Source organism: Chlamydotis macqueenii, chromosome 2 (assembly GCF_036417535.1).
Source record: "Chlamydotis macqueenii isolate bChlMac1 chromosome 2, bChlMac1.mat, whole genome shotgun sequence".
Taxonomy (NCBI): domain Eukaryota; kingdom Metazoa; phylum Chordata; class Aves; order Otidiformes; family Otididae; genus Chlamydotis; species Chlamydotis macqueenii.
Window position 1 is genome coordinate 117,410,249 of NC_141557.1, and position 13,942 is coordinate 117,424,190.

The 13,942-nt window shown below is 37.9% G+C and overlaps 1 protein-coding gene across 1 annotated transcript in view; it reads left to right on the forward strand.

Moving 5' to 3' along the window:
* The first annotated feature begins 9,928 nt into the window (after nucleotides 1–9,928).
* The window catches only part of MEP1B (meprin A subunit beta), a 34,353-nt gene continuing 30,339 nt past the window's right edge, over nucleotides 9,929–13,942 (forward strand). The window contains exon 1 of the mRNA XM_086741496.1: nucleotides 9,929–9,991. Coding sequence (XP_086597622.1) covers nucleotides 9,929–9,991 — 63 coding nt within the window. The remainder of the gene's footprint in view (nucleotides 9,992–13,942) is intronic.

The window sequence follows — 13,942 nt, forward strand, 5'->3', positions numbered from 1 at the left end:
GCAATTTTGAATTTAAATGGAAAATCCATTTGGAAAAGAACTTTAAGGTCTTTATTTAATACTAATGGTAAGAAGGGGAAAGCAAGCTGCACAGCTTACATTTTGGAGGTTTAAATAGAGGCTGTTCTGAATGTATACCTTTTAGGACTGACTCTTCATCCTGTGTCGCCATCACCCATTGTCAAACTGTTCTTAATGGGTATTGTATACATGGTGGAAAACATCCCTGGTAATTTTCCTAGTCTAGTTGGTGATTTATGTGTAATAATGTCACTTTTGCAGCCAAAGTACAATCTGCTTCTTGTGCCTGGGCTCCCATGTGCTCTCCAAATAGGGGTTTTGACTATTCTTTAAATGCTGGGATATTTCATATTCCAAAACAGGCAAGGTTGAAATGCCTCATTCTGCAATGTAATGGATTTCAGAACTGAACCTGAGTTCTAGTATGTTGAGTGTTGGAACTAAAGCACTATACAGTGTAACTTGATGTTTCTATCTTAAGTTTTTTAAGAGTGTAAAACTACTGAAGGCATAGCTGGCTAAAATACAGAGAAAGTTGGCTATTTCAGAAACGTCTAAAGATTATATCCTTTTTATAACAACTTAACATGTCTTGCATTTTGTTACTGCTTTAATACTTTATTTTGACAGCAGGCCATGCTTTGATCTTGTACTCCAACTTCCATGTTTGGCCCCCATACTCTTGTCTGCGTATCCTCACTTACGTCAGCTCTGGTGCTTGTGTGACCACCTACTGCTTTGGAGTGTTTCACTGATCCAACCAAAAAGGTTGTTTGGATTTTTACTTTCTCTTTTCCTCTATAAAGCCAACTATGAAATAGTGCCCTTGGACAGGAAGGAATTGCAAGGTAGCCTGATGCTAAAGTTTTAGCTTTTTTTCAAATAAAAACGCATACTGTGGTGACTTTATTACTGCATACATTTCCTAAGGAATTTAATAGTTCTATGTAAGTTTAGTTAACTTTTTTAGATTCAATAAAATATTTATATGATCTGGCAATACATGCCTACAGCCAATACAGATTCAAAATGCCTCATGGACACTGGAACTAGTTATTTCTATTACTTGAACATATATTGAGAATTGCAAATGAAATTACATTTATTTTAAAACTCTAGGAAACAAATTTTTCTATAGCAATAATTGTCACGATGCATAGTTGCTGAGCATTTTAGTCTTGTTTAAATGTTGAGAGACTTGAATACACATTTTAAAGCAACAAATGTGTATAAATGCAATATAAAAAAAAAAACTTGCAAAACATGTATCCTCTTTATTGCATTTGTTAAAATCTGTATTGGCAGGCGCTGCCTTGCTTAAGATTTTATACTTTTCATATGAAGAGATTGCATCCAATACATTCACTAGGTAAGCGTTTAACGAAAATGAAACAATCTGTTTAAATATGCTGCTGCTGGTCATGATCTTTCTCACTGAAACTCAGATGTGCACAAAAAGCTGTGTATTTGTGATGGGTGATGCTTGTACTCAGAACATGCAATCTTTACTAGAAGATTGCTGTTTAACGGTGTTTTCACGTTCACATTGCATTGTGTATGGTATATTATGTTTGAATTGTGCCTTCTATTTTTTTCTCCTATTAAAGTATTTTATTTTCTGTTTGCCTCTTTGTTGCATAATAAAGATGATCAGTCCCCTTGATGCTGCTACTTCCTTTTCAGATGCTGTCTAAACTTAAATAGCTACGGGATTTTTATCCAGGTGTGTGCCTTCACACTTTGAATAATAAGAATGGCATGTACGCTGCTGGAACCGATGGGTTGTGGCTCATGATCCATTTGTGAGCTGACAAGTTACCTTATATCACATCTTAACATCTTTCCATGAAGCAGAAAAGATGACAGGTTGGCCAAAACTTATTTCATGCTTCTTTTCTCCCTTCCATGTTTGTATGTTGCTGTCCCACGAATAGGGAAATAACATCCTAAAAGGAAAGAAAGAGGTACGTGACACTTAGGGCCAACAGCAAACCTATTCAAAGGTGGATTTACTGAGCAGAGTTAATGGTTTTCTGAAGAAAGAATTGACAATAAGTCTGGGCTGGTTTCATTATTGGACCTGCAAGGTGGCATCGAAGGGATTTATCCTTTTGCCTTGTATTTTTGAGGTGAAAAACTCTGTGGTTATTTCTTGCGCTTTTACATTCTGAGGACATACAGATGATAATACGGTTATGAAATTGACTTTATGTCTTACTTTGAATGATAGAAATACAGCAAAATTATGTAAATTTACTTTTTAGTAGTTTATTGTTCTTTCCCCTTAGAATTTAGTTTTCTGAGCTTTAAATAAATCACTGTATCTCCTAAATCTGGTTATAATCTCTTTGTTAGAGATTCCATTTGATTTTCTTTTACTACAGCAATGCGTATTTCATTATTTAGAGAGAATACACTCAATGTGCTTAATTCTTATTGGCGGTATGTTGGTTATAGGATATGTGAGCTCTGTAGGACTTTTCTTTGTCCTGCTCCAGTCCTAAGCCAGGGCTTCATTCTCAGGGAGAGAGGGGGACTTTGTGCACCCAGGTCATCTTCTGACAGGTAGTCAGAGCTAGAAGGTTTTCTGTATTTGGGAAGCATTCCTGGAGCCCTCTTTTTATATGGGGCTTTTGGGTCTGGTGAGATTTGAGCATGAGTGTCTTTAAGGACTCTGCTGTAAAACAGTATGGCTAGTGTATTTTTTGTATCCTTTGTTTTATGCTGAGACATTTATTCATGGACGCTCTTAAGAGATGTGCACTTTTCTATGTCTTGTGAACACTGCCATTTGTGAAATGGCTGCAGAACCTGGCAGCCAAGGTTGTTTTGTTGCAGGCCAGCAGAGCTACAAGAATATCTGACAAAAGCATCTTCAGGGTTCTTTTAGAATGGGAGAGAGTAGCAATGAAAGGGCACAAACACTACATAGTCTGTTCTCAGTACGTTTAAACTTGCTTTAGATATCAGGTTCCTTTTGTGTCTTGTTACGGGTGTGTTTGAAAACAGGTACGAGACCAAAATTCAGGGCCTCTACTGTGAGAAGGAAGGCTTTTCAATCGTGTTAAAATTGCCATTTCCCAGTGCATTACCAGACTCTTACTAGGGTCAAAGCATGAACGTTTTTTTTTTTTCCACTCTCGAGTAAAGTAGGTCTGTACTGTTGTTTGCTCTCCTCAAACTGTAGGTTTGCTTTGGGAAGGATTAGTTTTCACCACTTCATTTTCCACCCTAGCCAGCCTTATCCTATCTGTAACGTTTTCTTCCCTGCCCCCTTCCTCCATCATGTATCTCTATTTTTGTTGACATCATCAGGAAAGAGGTAGGAAAGTAAATTTTATGTTCATTTCCCCACCACTCCCCAAGCTGTTATGAAATTGGAGGGGGGGAGGAAGTCGCAACTGCCAAATGCATTCTGTGGAAAGCATCTAATTTCATTTTAAATCTTTGCTTTAAATCCTCTGCGTATGTTTAGGATGCATTCCTCAGCTCCCTGAAGCTGCAGGTCATTTCACAGGGCTTAGTGACAGGATACTGTTTTTATGAACTTGCTTAAGCTTATAAGGATGCTTCGTCACCAAGAAAAGTGTTCCACACTATTACTTTCTAGTCTTTCTCTACTCTTGTGTTTCTGTCTCTCTTGTTTCTGTATGTATTACCCTACAGCAATTCTTATAAGTTTAGCCTGTCTATTTCCCTCCCATTCCCCTTGCTGTCTTTTAAGATAATCAGCAATTAAATAGCTAAGATTATATTACTTAGCTACTAAGTATTGTCTCATGTTCTGTAAGTTTTATACGCTCTTTTGGCTGTGCCCTCAATGTCTTGGGGCTTCTGTGAAACGCGGGGATAAATGTAGTAACTAAGAAACTTAGCATCAGTAATTTTCAGAGTTTGCCTGCCAGCCATGTTTACTTCTATGGCTGGAGAAGTTTATATTTCTCAAAATGTGTTTGCAGTTTGAAAGAATCTGAACATCTTACCAGTCAGATTTTTTTTTTTTTTTGGCTGAATGCTAGAAGCATTTACTTTCTTGTTTTCTTTGGAGGGAGGGTATTTTTTTTTTTTTTTTTTTGGAGAGACCATGTTTAAAATAAAAAAAACCTCATGCAGACCTGCTTTTTAACAGTAATAGACACTTGTTTTTTAGAAAGCCTTGCATTAGGTTCTCTGTTTTTGCCAGTTGGGACAGAAGACAGTAGGAAGCTGGTGGCTTTTTTTTTTCTCCAGGGTAGCGATTGTGGCAGAAGTGTCACAGAAGATGTGATTTATGCACCACCTCACTTGTGAGACTGTTCAAACTTCGGTAGTTTCTCTTACGAATTTTTCTTCTTTCCTAATTCAAACCACAAGAGGGCACTGAATATTTTTGGGTTGTCTCTAAATACGTGTAGTATTTAAGGATGCTAATTCATGAAGTAGTACTCTGAGATACTTTTAGATACGGGATTTTTATCCAGGTGTTTCATAAAATGTAGCAAATCTTTTATGTGTTTTAATGGTTGAGTGACTGACTGAGATGGTTCCAATCTATGGAAGGAATATTTTCATTTAATTTAAAACCTCAGACTTACAGATTCACTTGTGTGCTGTATCCGTCAGTGGCAAGTAAGCTCTGTTCCCGCAGGACTCCGTTCTGGGAAGGACTGAGTCACCCCAGTTCACGAGTGAACACCGACTGTAACGTGTTCATGCAAACCCCACGTACTTGCAAGACCTTTCCTTCCCCAAACTCCTTTAGAGCTCATCTATAAAACTAAAGCGTTGTAGTGCCCGTAGGAATCGCACGGGGGCATTTGAAGACTGCTGCATCCTGTGGTAGGGAGCCACAGGGCTGTTGCTGATTTTTGACTTTATGTTTTCTGAAACTGCACCTATGCCAACGACCTCGCTAATCACCTTTCCCAGCTGCTGCGGTGAGGATTTCTGCCTGGTGCCAAGTACAGCTATGCTTCAATTTCTCTTCCTATTACTTCAGTCTTTTTTAAGTTTTTCTCTGGCTGGGCGCGCAAGAGTCTGGGGTTTGCTACAGGCCTCTGGAATGAAGAGAGACATTCTCCCAGCTAAGGCTCGTGCCCTGTCATCTCGGAGAGAACTAAGTATGCCTGGACTATGCTTCTGTAGTGGCATGGTACTTAGTGGCCAGCTGCAGCCGCTTTAGTGGCCGCACACCAGTCACAGTTGGTTTCACGCTGTAATCTGATTCATAGTTACCGTAAAATATGCTTGTGCAAAAACATGTTGGACATGATTCGGTTTCCCATGAAAGGAGGAGAGGTGTAATCCTGTATGAGTAATTATTTAATTTGTGAAACACTGTTTTCTCACACAAGAGAAAAGATGATGGTTAAAGTACATGTCTGAAGTGGCAGTGGGCAGTAGGGATGCACTTATACACCCTGGCTTCTGCTGTTTGCTTCTTAACCTTGATTTTTAATTTACCTGGAGCTAAGCAGTGGGAGGAAACTGGAGGTCTGCTTTATTTTCTTTATAACTCTTCACCAGAGCAAACATGTTTTGTTTGCTCCTCTGCAAGAAGACGGAATACTTGTATTTGATATCTTTTGTAATTTTCACTTTCTTACATTATATTCCATATCATACCTGCTAGGTTTGTAAAAAATGGAGTTTCCTAACATGAAATATTCACGTGTTCAACTCGAAATATTTTGGGTTTGATTGAGGGTCTCTTATCTTGCAGGTTTGTCTGACAGCCCTTACCTTCATCAGTGCTTTTGCCTCATCATCCAAGGAGATAGCACTGCTGTGTTATCCCCATTTAGGAGATTAACTGAAAAAGTGAATCTAATTTGTCCAAGATAATGCAGGAAGTTTGAGACAGGGCAAGGAAAAATCCACTGAGAATAGTAGACCATTTGAATATCCTTCTACTCTTTAACATATGCTCTATAGGCACTGCTAAGTGAGGTACATAACGCTCCATAAGGCAGCACTTTTCAAGATTATTTACTGAATGCATATCACTGTTGACACTGAAACTCATCATAAGTTCCACCCAAATTTCAGCAAGCAGCCATGAATCACCATTGTTCACTGAGCAGTATACCAACAGCAAAATTATCAAAGCATCTGTGCTGAAATACAGAAAATCAACAAACTATTCAAATATGAAACTACCTACCAAAAATGCTAGAAAATCACTGTCCCTATAGAGCTATTTTTATTTGGTTTTATGGTTTTCTGTAGCTAACATTGCATTTTGAAATTAAGTTTCTCTGGCTTTTAAAAAGAGCATTCTTGCTCTTCTGTACTTCATTTTTTCTAATCTCTCTGCCTCCGTTACCGTCTCTTCCCAGATTATTCTCCACAGACATAGCTTGACGAAGAAGACTAAAGCAGGTGATGTTTTTCATCTGCACTGGACAATGCCTGGTGGATGTTCCTTCTGCACCAGGGCAGGAGGATAAGCAGCGCTGCGGTATTATTGTTACCTGTGCTGTGGCAGTGCCCACCGGCCACAGTGCTGCTGGGCAGACCCAAAGAGACAGTGCCTGTCCGAGGGAACACGCAGTCTGCTCCGTGGTGTTCCCCATCTGTCTGTTGCTAGCGAAGTGAACTTGGCAGGAGATCCAAGCGGCTGCTGCAATAGATCTGCAGCAAGTTCTGATGCCTTTCCTTTTCATTGCTTCTACTAGCAGCGTGGTGGCCTGTGGGTCTTCGGGGAAAGAAATGTAATTGACTGGCAAAAGCTCAGATTTTGCAGGTGTCTCTTATAGTTACTCAGGGCTCATTAGAGAGCTTAGCACCCATAAAAGTTGTGAAACATGTTCAAGGCAAAGAATTGCAAGAAAGGAAAAAGCAATCAACCAGCTAAAGACCTGCTCCTTCTGCTTTGTGTTTAATGTTTTTGCTTTTCTTCAAAGACAGAGCTTGTAGTCGGGACACTGATGAACTCTACCTGCAGACCAAGATGGTAATGGAAATAACATCCTTGAATACCGGTCCCTGACTGCATCAAGAAAGGATGTGTGTTACTTTTGACTGTTGTATGCCAAGTAACTGTAGAATAAAGACAAGATGTAAGACTGCTGTTCTTTTTATACATCTGAAAATGCACACCATCTATTTGAATAAGTTGCACTATTCTTTATTAATTCATCATCTCCAGTAGTACTCAATTATTTCTTACTGTGGGCCTTGGTCTTAGAAGTATGGTATGGCTACAGTGCTTTTCATCTTCAAAGAAAAATGCAAGGAGTCATGTAGCAAAGCTCTTAAGGAAAATAAGAGGTATGTATATTGCCTGAACATGGATAGTAAGTCAATGATAAAGCAAGATGTTTGTCATTGTAGATAATGTAGTCACAAGAGTAGATAAGGTCTGTAGAAAAGGTCTTCTATGATTAGATAGAAAAAAACTTCCCTAAGACTGCCCATCTATTTATTACTTTCTCCTCAATATGTATTAGAAAAACATTTAGCTACTTCATGGCTGACACTGAAATTTTTGCCAAGAACCTCTGCCTTAAAAGTCTTGACATTCTGTTGTTCATATATTGTTTAATTTTCTGTTGTGTCTTGTTTTATTATACCAGATGACTGGTTGAGGCACCAAAACTCTGAGTATAATTAATTAAAAAGTTATGTGAATTGGAGGAAAAACATGTATAGGAACTGTATTTTACAGCGCAGGGTTAGCATATAACTTTAATGCTTTCTCTGTTTGGTGTTACTATATGCAAACTCCAACACCTTCTACTGTTTTCTCTGGGTAACTCACTTTTTGGCCAGTCCTGAGACCAGCGATGGTTATGACACAGAGGTTCATACAGTCCTTCTTTGTGACAAGAAAGTCATCCTTCTGTCTCCTATTGAAGAGGTTGGTGTGAGGTCTCAGTGCTGGTCGATGCATCTTAAAAGTGGGGATGTGGGAACAGAGAGCAGATTGTCTTCATTATTTGCATGTAAAAGGGACCAAAGAAGCAGAAAACCAGGCTTTTAGGCTTTCTTCCAATGCCAAGTAGCAAGACCAAAATATGTGCTATTTCTTTTGAGTTTATCATATTCCACCATCTCATGAATGCACCTGTAAGGTGCTGTAATCAAGGAATAACTATAATCAAGGAATGCAACTATGCTGATCTTTTGTTTTTGATCAGGAATGTATTTTTTAAGCAAGTATCATCATCATCATTGTTATTCCCACTGACTATGCTTTAGTTCACATCACAGAGCAGTTTTGGAGTGTCCCAATTGAATTCCTTTGGTTTGAAATTAAACCAGAATATGTTCTTCAGATCCCCGCCTAATGTAGGCCAGTTGCTGTCACGGATGTCCAGTCCTTGGGATCAAATCAGGGCTGATCTGAAGTAAAACCCTTTGAGACGTGTACAGCATAGATGCCAGGTTCCTAGCACCAAGTGTTTCAATGTACAGATCTGTTCCAGTTGGTTCAAAGTACTTTTTACTGTGGTCATAGCCAACGTAGCCTAGAGAGCTTCCAAAAGGAGAACTACCTTCACCTCCCAGCAGCTGAAGATTACAGAGGGCAGAACTCAAGGACTGCCAAACTCGCAGAAGAAATCTGGACAAAAGAGCTTTTCAACCTTCTAAACATCACTGATTTAAGAACAATTGACACCATCATTATTGGTGCGTTGTGGCTTACAATACTTTCTGTTACTTTTATTGAAAAAACTAACATTATAAAACCAACAATATCCACAACTGCTACTTCTCAATGGATCAGCAATGGAATGAGCACAGATCCGAGTGCCTCGAAATTGCTCAGGTGTTCTCAGTACTTAGGATCAACCTGTTCTTCCTTAGCAGCTCTGGTATTTGAAATAGTACGAGAAGTGTTATTAATTTTGATATACCCATTTGGGAGTCTGTAGTTACAATACAAAATCTAAATGCCATTTTTAGTTTTTACGATGTTCTAACCAGGTAGCTGGTCTGGGAAAGTGAAACGTTAGCCAAGTCTGATCATACAACTGCCATGAGTACATTCAGTTTAAGTGTAAGATGAAACTGTGGCGATTTCAGCACTCTCTGGTGACTAGTAAGTAGAAGAGATGACTGAAGTTGGAAGAAACTGAAACTCCAAAGAGTAAAAGAGAGTTTTGATAGGTCAATCATACTGACATTTAAAAATGATTTTGTATTGAATTTTAAAATAGACTAGAAGCCTATAATCATGTGATTTACTGACAAATACAGTGTTTTACCTTCATCAATGACAGAAATAGCATTGCGTTTTCTAAAAGCAAGATACTGAAATTATGTTGCTGAGAGATTTCTTTTAGGTGCACATATTTCCCATTTTCACTTTTTGTCAAAAAATACGTATTAATATATTAATGTCTTACTTGATGAGAGTCTTGCTAGCTTTCAGTTGTAAAAAAAGTTTTAGTGCCAGCTTTATTCACTGAATCACAGCATGGTTGGGGTGGGAAGGCACCTCTGGAGATTGCATAGTCCAACGTCTCTGCGTGCAGCAGTGCCACCTGCAGCAGGTCGCTCAGGGTTGGGTCTGCTTGGGTTTTGACTGTCTCCAAGGACGAAGACTCCACAACTTCTCTGGGCAGTTTGTTCCAGTGCTTAAAAACCCTTAGAAAAAAAAAAATATATGTATGTGTATGTATAAATGGAATTTCCTGTATTTCAATGGGTCGATTCCTCTGTATTTCCATTTTCTTGTGTCCATTTCATCCTGTGTTTAATTTGTGTCCAGTACTTTTTCTCACAGCAATGCTTAAAAATAGTTAAAGTATATGTTAGTTAGCATAATATAGTAATGATGGACTTCGCTTACTGGACAAAAAAAAAGGTACGCAAGTTAATCATTGATGAAAGGACAAAGGTTTTGATTTATGATATTTACTGTTTTAAATACCAAGTTAATCTGAAATTCTGTCTATGCAACTGCTGACTGGATAACAACATGGACTGGTTTTCTGTCCCCACGATCCTAACTTGGCTGCTTCTTCAGGTGGTCTGGAGTCAGGTAAGGAAACAAAGAATGCATATTCTTTATACGAACGAGTAAGTGATGCAGCTTAAGATGAGTTTGAGAGGAAAAGGCTTAAGTATGCTGGTTTTGCAAATTAGGAATTCTGTTGTCATCTGCATAGAAGAGAAAGATTTCTATTTCCTTAGGGTCTTAGTGCTGCTATTTTTAATAGATCTGGCTATACATGGGAAGAGCTTATCTTGCATTCCCTATCTAAGCAAAATGTCCGCTAGTATTCGAAGTAATGTCACCATAATAGCAAGTCTGAGTTTAGAATTAAGATGAAGATTAAAATTTATTTTGCTGCTCCATATTTGAGTGGAAATAAGTTTGTTTTTTTTTTTTTTCTATAACACAATATGTTTGATATTAAAATTGATGCCTTTTTAGCTACTGGATATACTTGTAAATGACTGTTCTTTGTTCCTCCAGTCCAGCTGAACTGGAATGAATGCCAAAAAAGTAACAGCTGAGATTCTGTATTTCTAATAAATTAATAATTAGTTTGGAGAACAAAAACCAGTAAGTTGTTGGAAGTTCCTTTCAGCTATTCATAGCCTCATGGTAATATATAGAGTAAGATATTACTTATTATGACTTTACTTAAGTGGAATAATGTTATCTGTGACAGTCTTATCCTCTTCCTTTCCACTAACACACGCTTATACATCTCCCTAAGTCAAGAGGTCAAGCCCATGTCCCAACTTTCCCATAGTCCTCCTGTATCCTCCACTGCCTTAATCTCACAATAATCTTGTCTTTTCGCTGCCTGTCGTGACTACCTGTTCCTCTATTCCCAACCTTTTCAAAGCTCAAGTCTCAGTCTTGTTTAGATTCCTTTACAGGCGTCAGTAAAGCATGTAGTAGGTGATGCAGACTGCTACTTGCATCTACATGCTGTCACACATTGAACTAACTTGTAATAACAAGTTCCTGTGTGAGAGAGGGGCTTCTCATCACCAGGGCTAATTATTTCGTTTCCATGTGCCTTATGGCCAGGAAGAGCTTATTTCATATTTCTGGATGCTAGTACAAAAATTTATATAGTCTGGAGAAAATACGGATAAGTTAGGATGTCTCATCTAAACTGGCTGGCTGTACTACATCTGAAGTCCATGATGAGGCAGGGAAATGTTCAGTCGGTGATTTATGACATCCTTTAATAGCTGTCCAAGCTAGGTTAGGTGGATCATCTTCTGGAGATGCCAGGGCATCACGGTGGTGCCATACCTATTTTAGGGACAGATTAATTATGTATGAAATTACTCATTTGTTTCTCCACTGATTACTGAGTGAGTCTATTTACCTAGTTTTTATGTGACTAAAATAGGTGAGATGTTTCCCACCTGTTCAAGATGCATTTGAATTATTTGCTAGCTAAATGTGCTCACAAGCCATGGTTTCACCAATCTTTAATGTAACTTAATTCACATAAACCATATTGTTTGTCAAAGTTAGGGACTAATATTAAGAATGTTCTGATTTTTTTTTGTGTGTGTGTGTAGATTTAAAAGTAGCATTGATTAGACTAAATTAGATTTCTTTTTGGTACACCACAGGTAATATAACCTTCCTATGTGTGTGACTGTGAACTGTGAATCTATTGCTTATTTACAAAACTTTCAGAGGCTAGAAAGGCATCATATAGGTCTCAGTCGTCAGGCTGGTATTGAGATGGAAGCCGTTGCTACACAAAGGAGTAATACAAGTACACAGAGATACTCCTTTTGAAACTGAGCATTTTGCTGTTGAGATTCCCACGAGTAAAGACCTAGTTTTGTTGAGAAGGAAGTGAAAGGGAGTGATGAAAGGGATTCCTTCAGTGTAAAACTATTTAATGACAGTTTTCAGACACTGAAGACCAGACTGGATTTCAGTTGATGGCTGAATTTGGTATTTTTCAGACAGAGAGTCACATTTTAGTTTGTGCACCAAAAGTGCTGCTGGACTTAGCTACATTGATTTCAGTTGGTGAGTTTTTCCTGCTGACAGAGGAGCTTTTCCATGATTGCAGATTTATAGATTATTTGTTTGGAAAGGATATTTTGGCTTATTCAATGGTATCTGTATGCAGTTATATGCTTATTTTTTTATTTGAAGTCCTCATCCTTATTTCTCATGTATCACTGTAAATCTGTGTAATACCAGTTAACTCAGTGAAATGTGAGATCAAAGTCAGTCCTTCAACATTTGCATTTGGCCAACTCTGGAAACAGTTTTTCAATGGACGCAGTCACTTTTCCATAATGATGCTGGGTTTTTAAGAATCAGGTATCTTAAAATCTTCCAAAATTAGAAACAAAATCATGAAGTACTGAAACAAGGCTGTATCAGGAGAAATTAGGTCAGGAAACAAGATTCTACTCAATGGTTTCTATAACCAACACTTCAAGGTCAAAATCCTGCCTTTAGGACATGTGTGGGTGGTAGTTTTCGTTAAGAAAATTAAGAGGCAGCAGCAGAAGTTGGTTAAAAACTTTGTCAGTTTATATAACATTTAGATATTAAGCATTTGATTATGCCAGCTCATACCAATTAGACATTATCTCTCTTAAACCTATAAATTATAGCCTCTACTTGGTTAGGCAAAAAAAATGGTTTTACCCTCTTCAGCAATCAGAATAAATGATCAAAATTTGACAAAAACTGTGAAGCAATAGTTCGAATTAGTTTCAGTTCAAGTAACTCAAAATGATAAAATGAGGTTTTGGGCTTTTGTATTTACAATTTTTTTTCTGCCATTTGCTGAAGTTTTCACAAGACAGTCATTTCAGATTGAAAATGAATCTTCCATTAAAAAGCTAAAATAGGACATTCCAATTATTTCAAAGCTTTCTTTCTGAGCCTTTTCCAAATGAAGAAATTTTGTTGCAGTTAGTTTTCTTCTGCATTTGGTTAAAGTTTTTATATGAATACCATCAGTTTTAGGGCTTGCAGTTATGTTTGCCCTCAAAATTGTTCCCATCATTATGTGCCAGAAGTCAGGTCTAGAAGAACATCTGCATTTTAATTTCTCTTGAATATTCTGCCCATACTATTTTCTTATCCATCATACAGATGGTAGAAATTGCCAAAATTAATATTCTTGTGGATTGCATGGACTTGATTTTTGCAATTTGGTCTCATAGCATTCTTTGCTTCTAATGGAGGTTGCAGATGCTTAGCACACTGGAAAAATAAGTCCTACACGCAAAACTACATAGAGGAAAGAAAACAAATTATTTATATGAAAAAAGAAAAACAATTGGGGGGGGATATAGTAAAAACAAAAGTAAAAAGCCCATCCTGCTTTGCAGAATTGCGGTTACATCTTACCATTTGCTAGATCTATAACCTATTTTGTCAGAGCTTAGAATGTAAGGGTGTTTTTTACCTTCAATTTGTGAACTTCTTTTTGAACATAAGAATACAAAACTTCTGATGAGAAACAGAAAACCTGTTTCTTGATTTTACTCACTGCATGAGAAATAGTTGCATAGTGTTATGTCAAGCATGTCCAAGGCAGTCCAAAATGAAGTGTCTAGTCCAATAAAAGAATATAGATTATATTCTATAGGCATGTCATGGCAAGGAAAAGTGCGCTATGTATATCTCATTATGGTCTTGTGCCAATATGGAATTTTACTTATTGGATTTTACACGTTACAGAAACAAACAGCCTTTGAGTTGGTATTGCTGAGGTAACCGGAGCTCAGCTAAGGGGCTGAGCTGGGGCTGAGGTGACCTGGACTCAGTACCCAGTCCTTCAAAGACCTGCTGAGTGATGCCAAACCACTCATTCTATTCCCCCATCTCCAGCTTTACAATGGAAAGTTAAGCATAACTTCCATAGGTTCTGTAGAGCACCTGACTGATAGCAGTGCTTGATTTAATAGAAATAATAGGCTTTTCTTTCCTGTTTGTGAAAGACCAGGCCTGAATTATGAGAGAAAAACAGCCATGAAA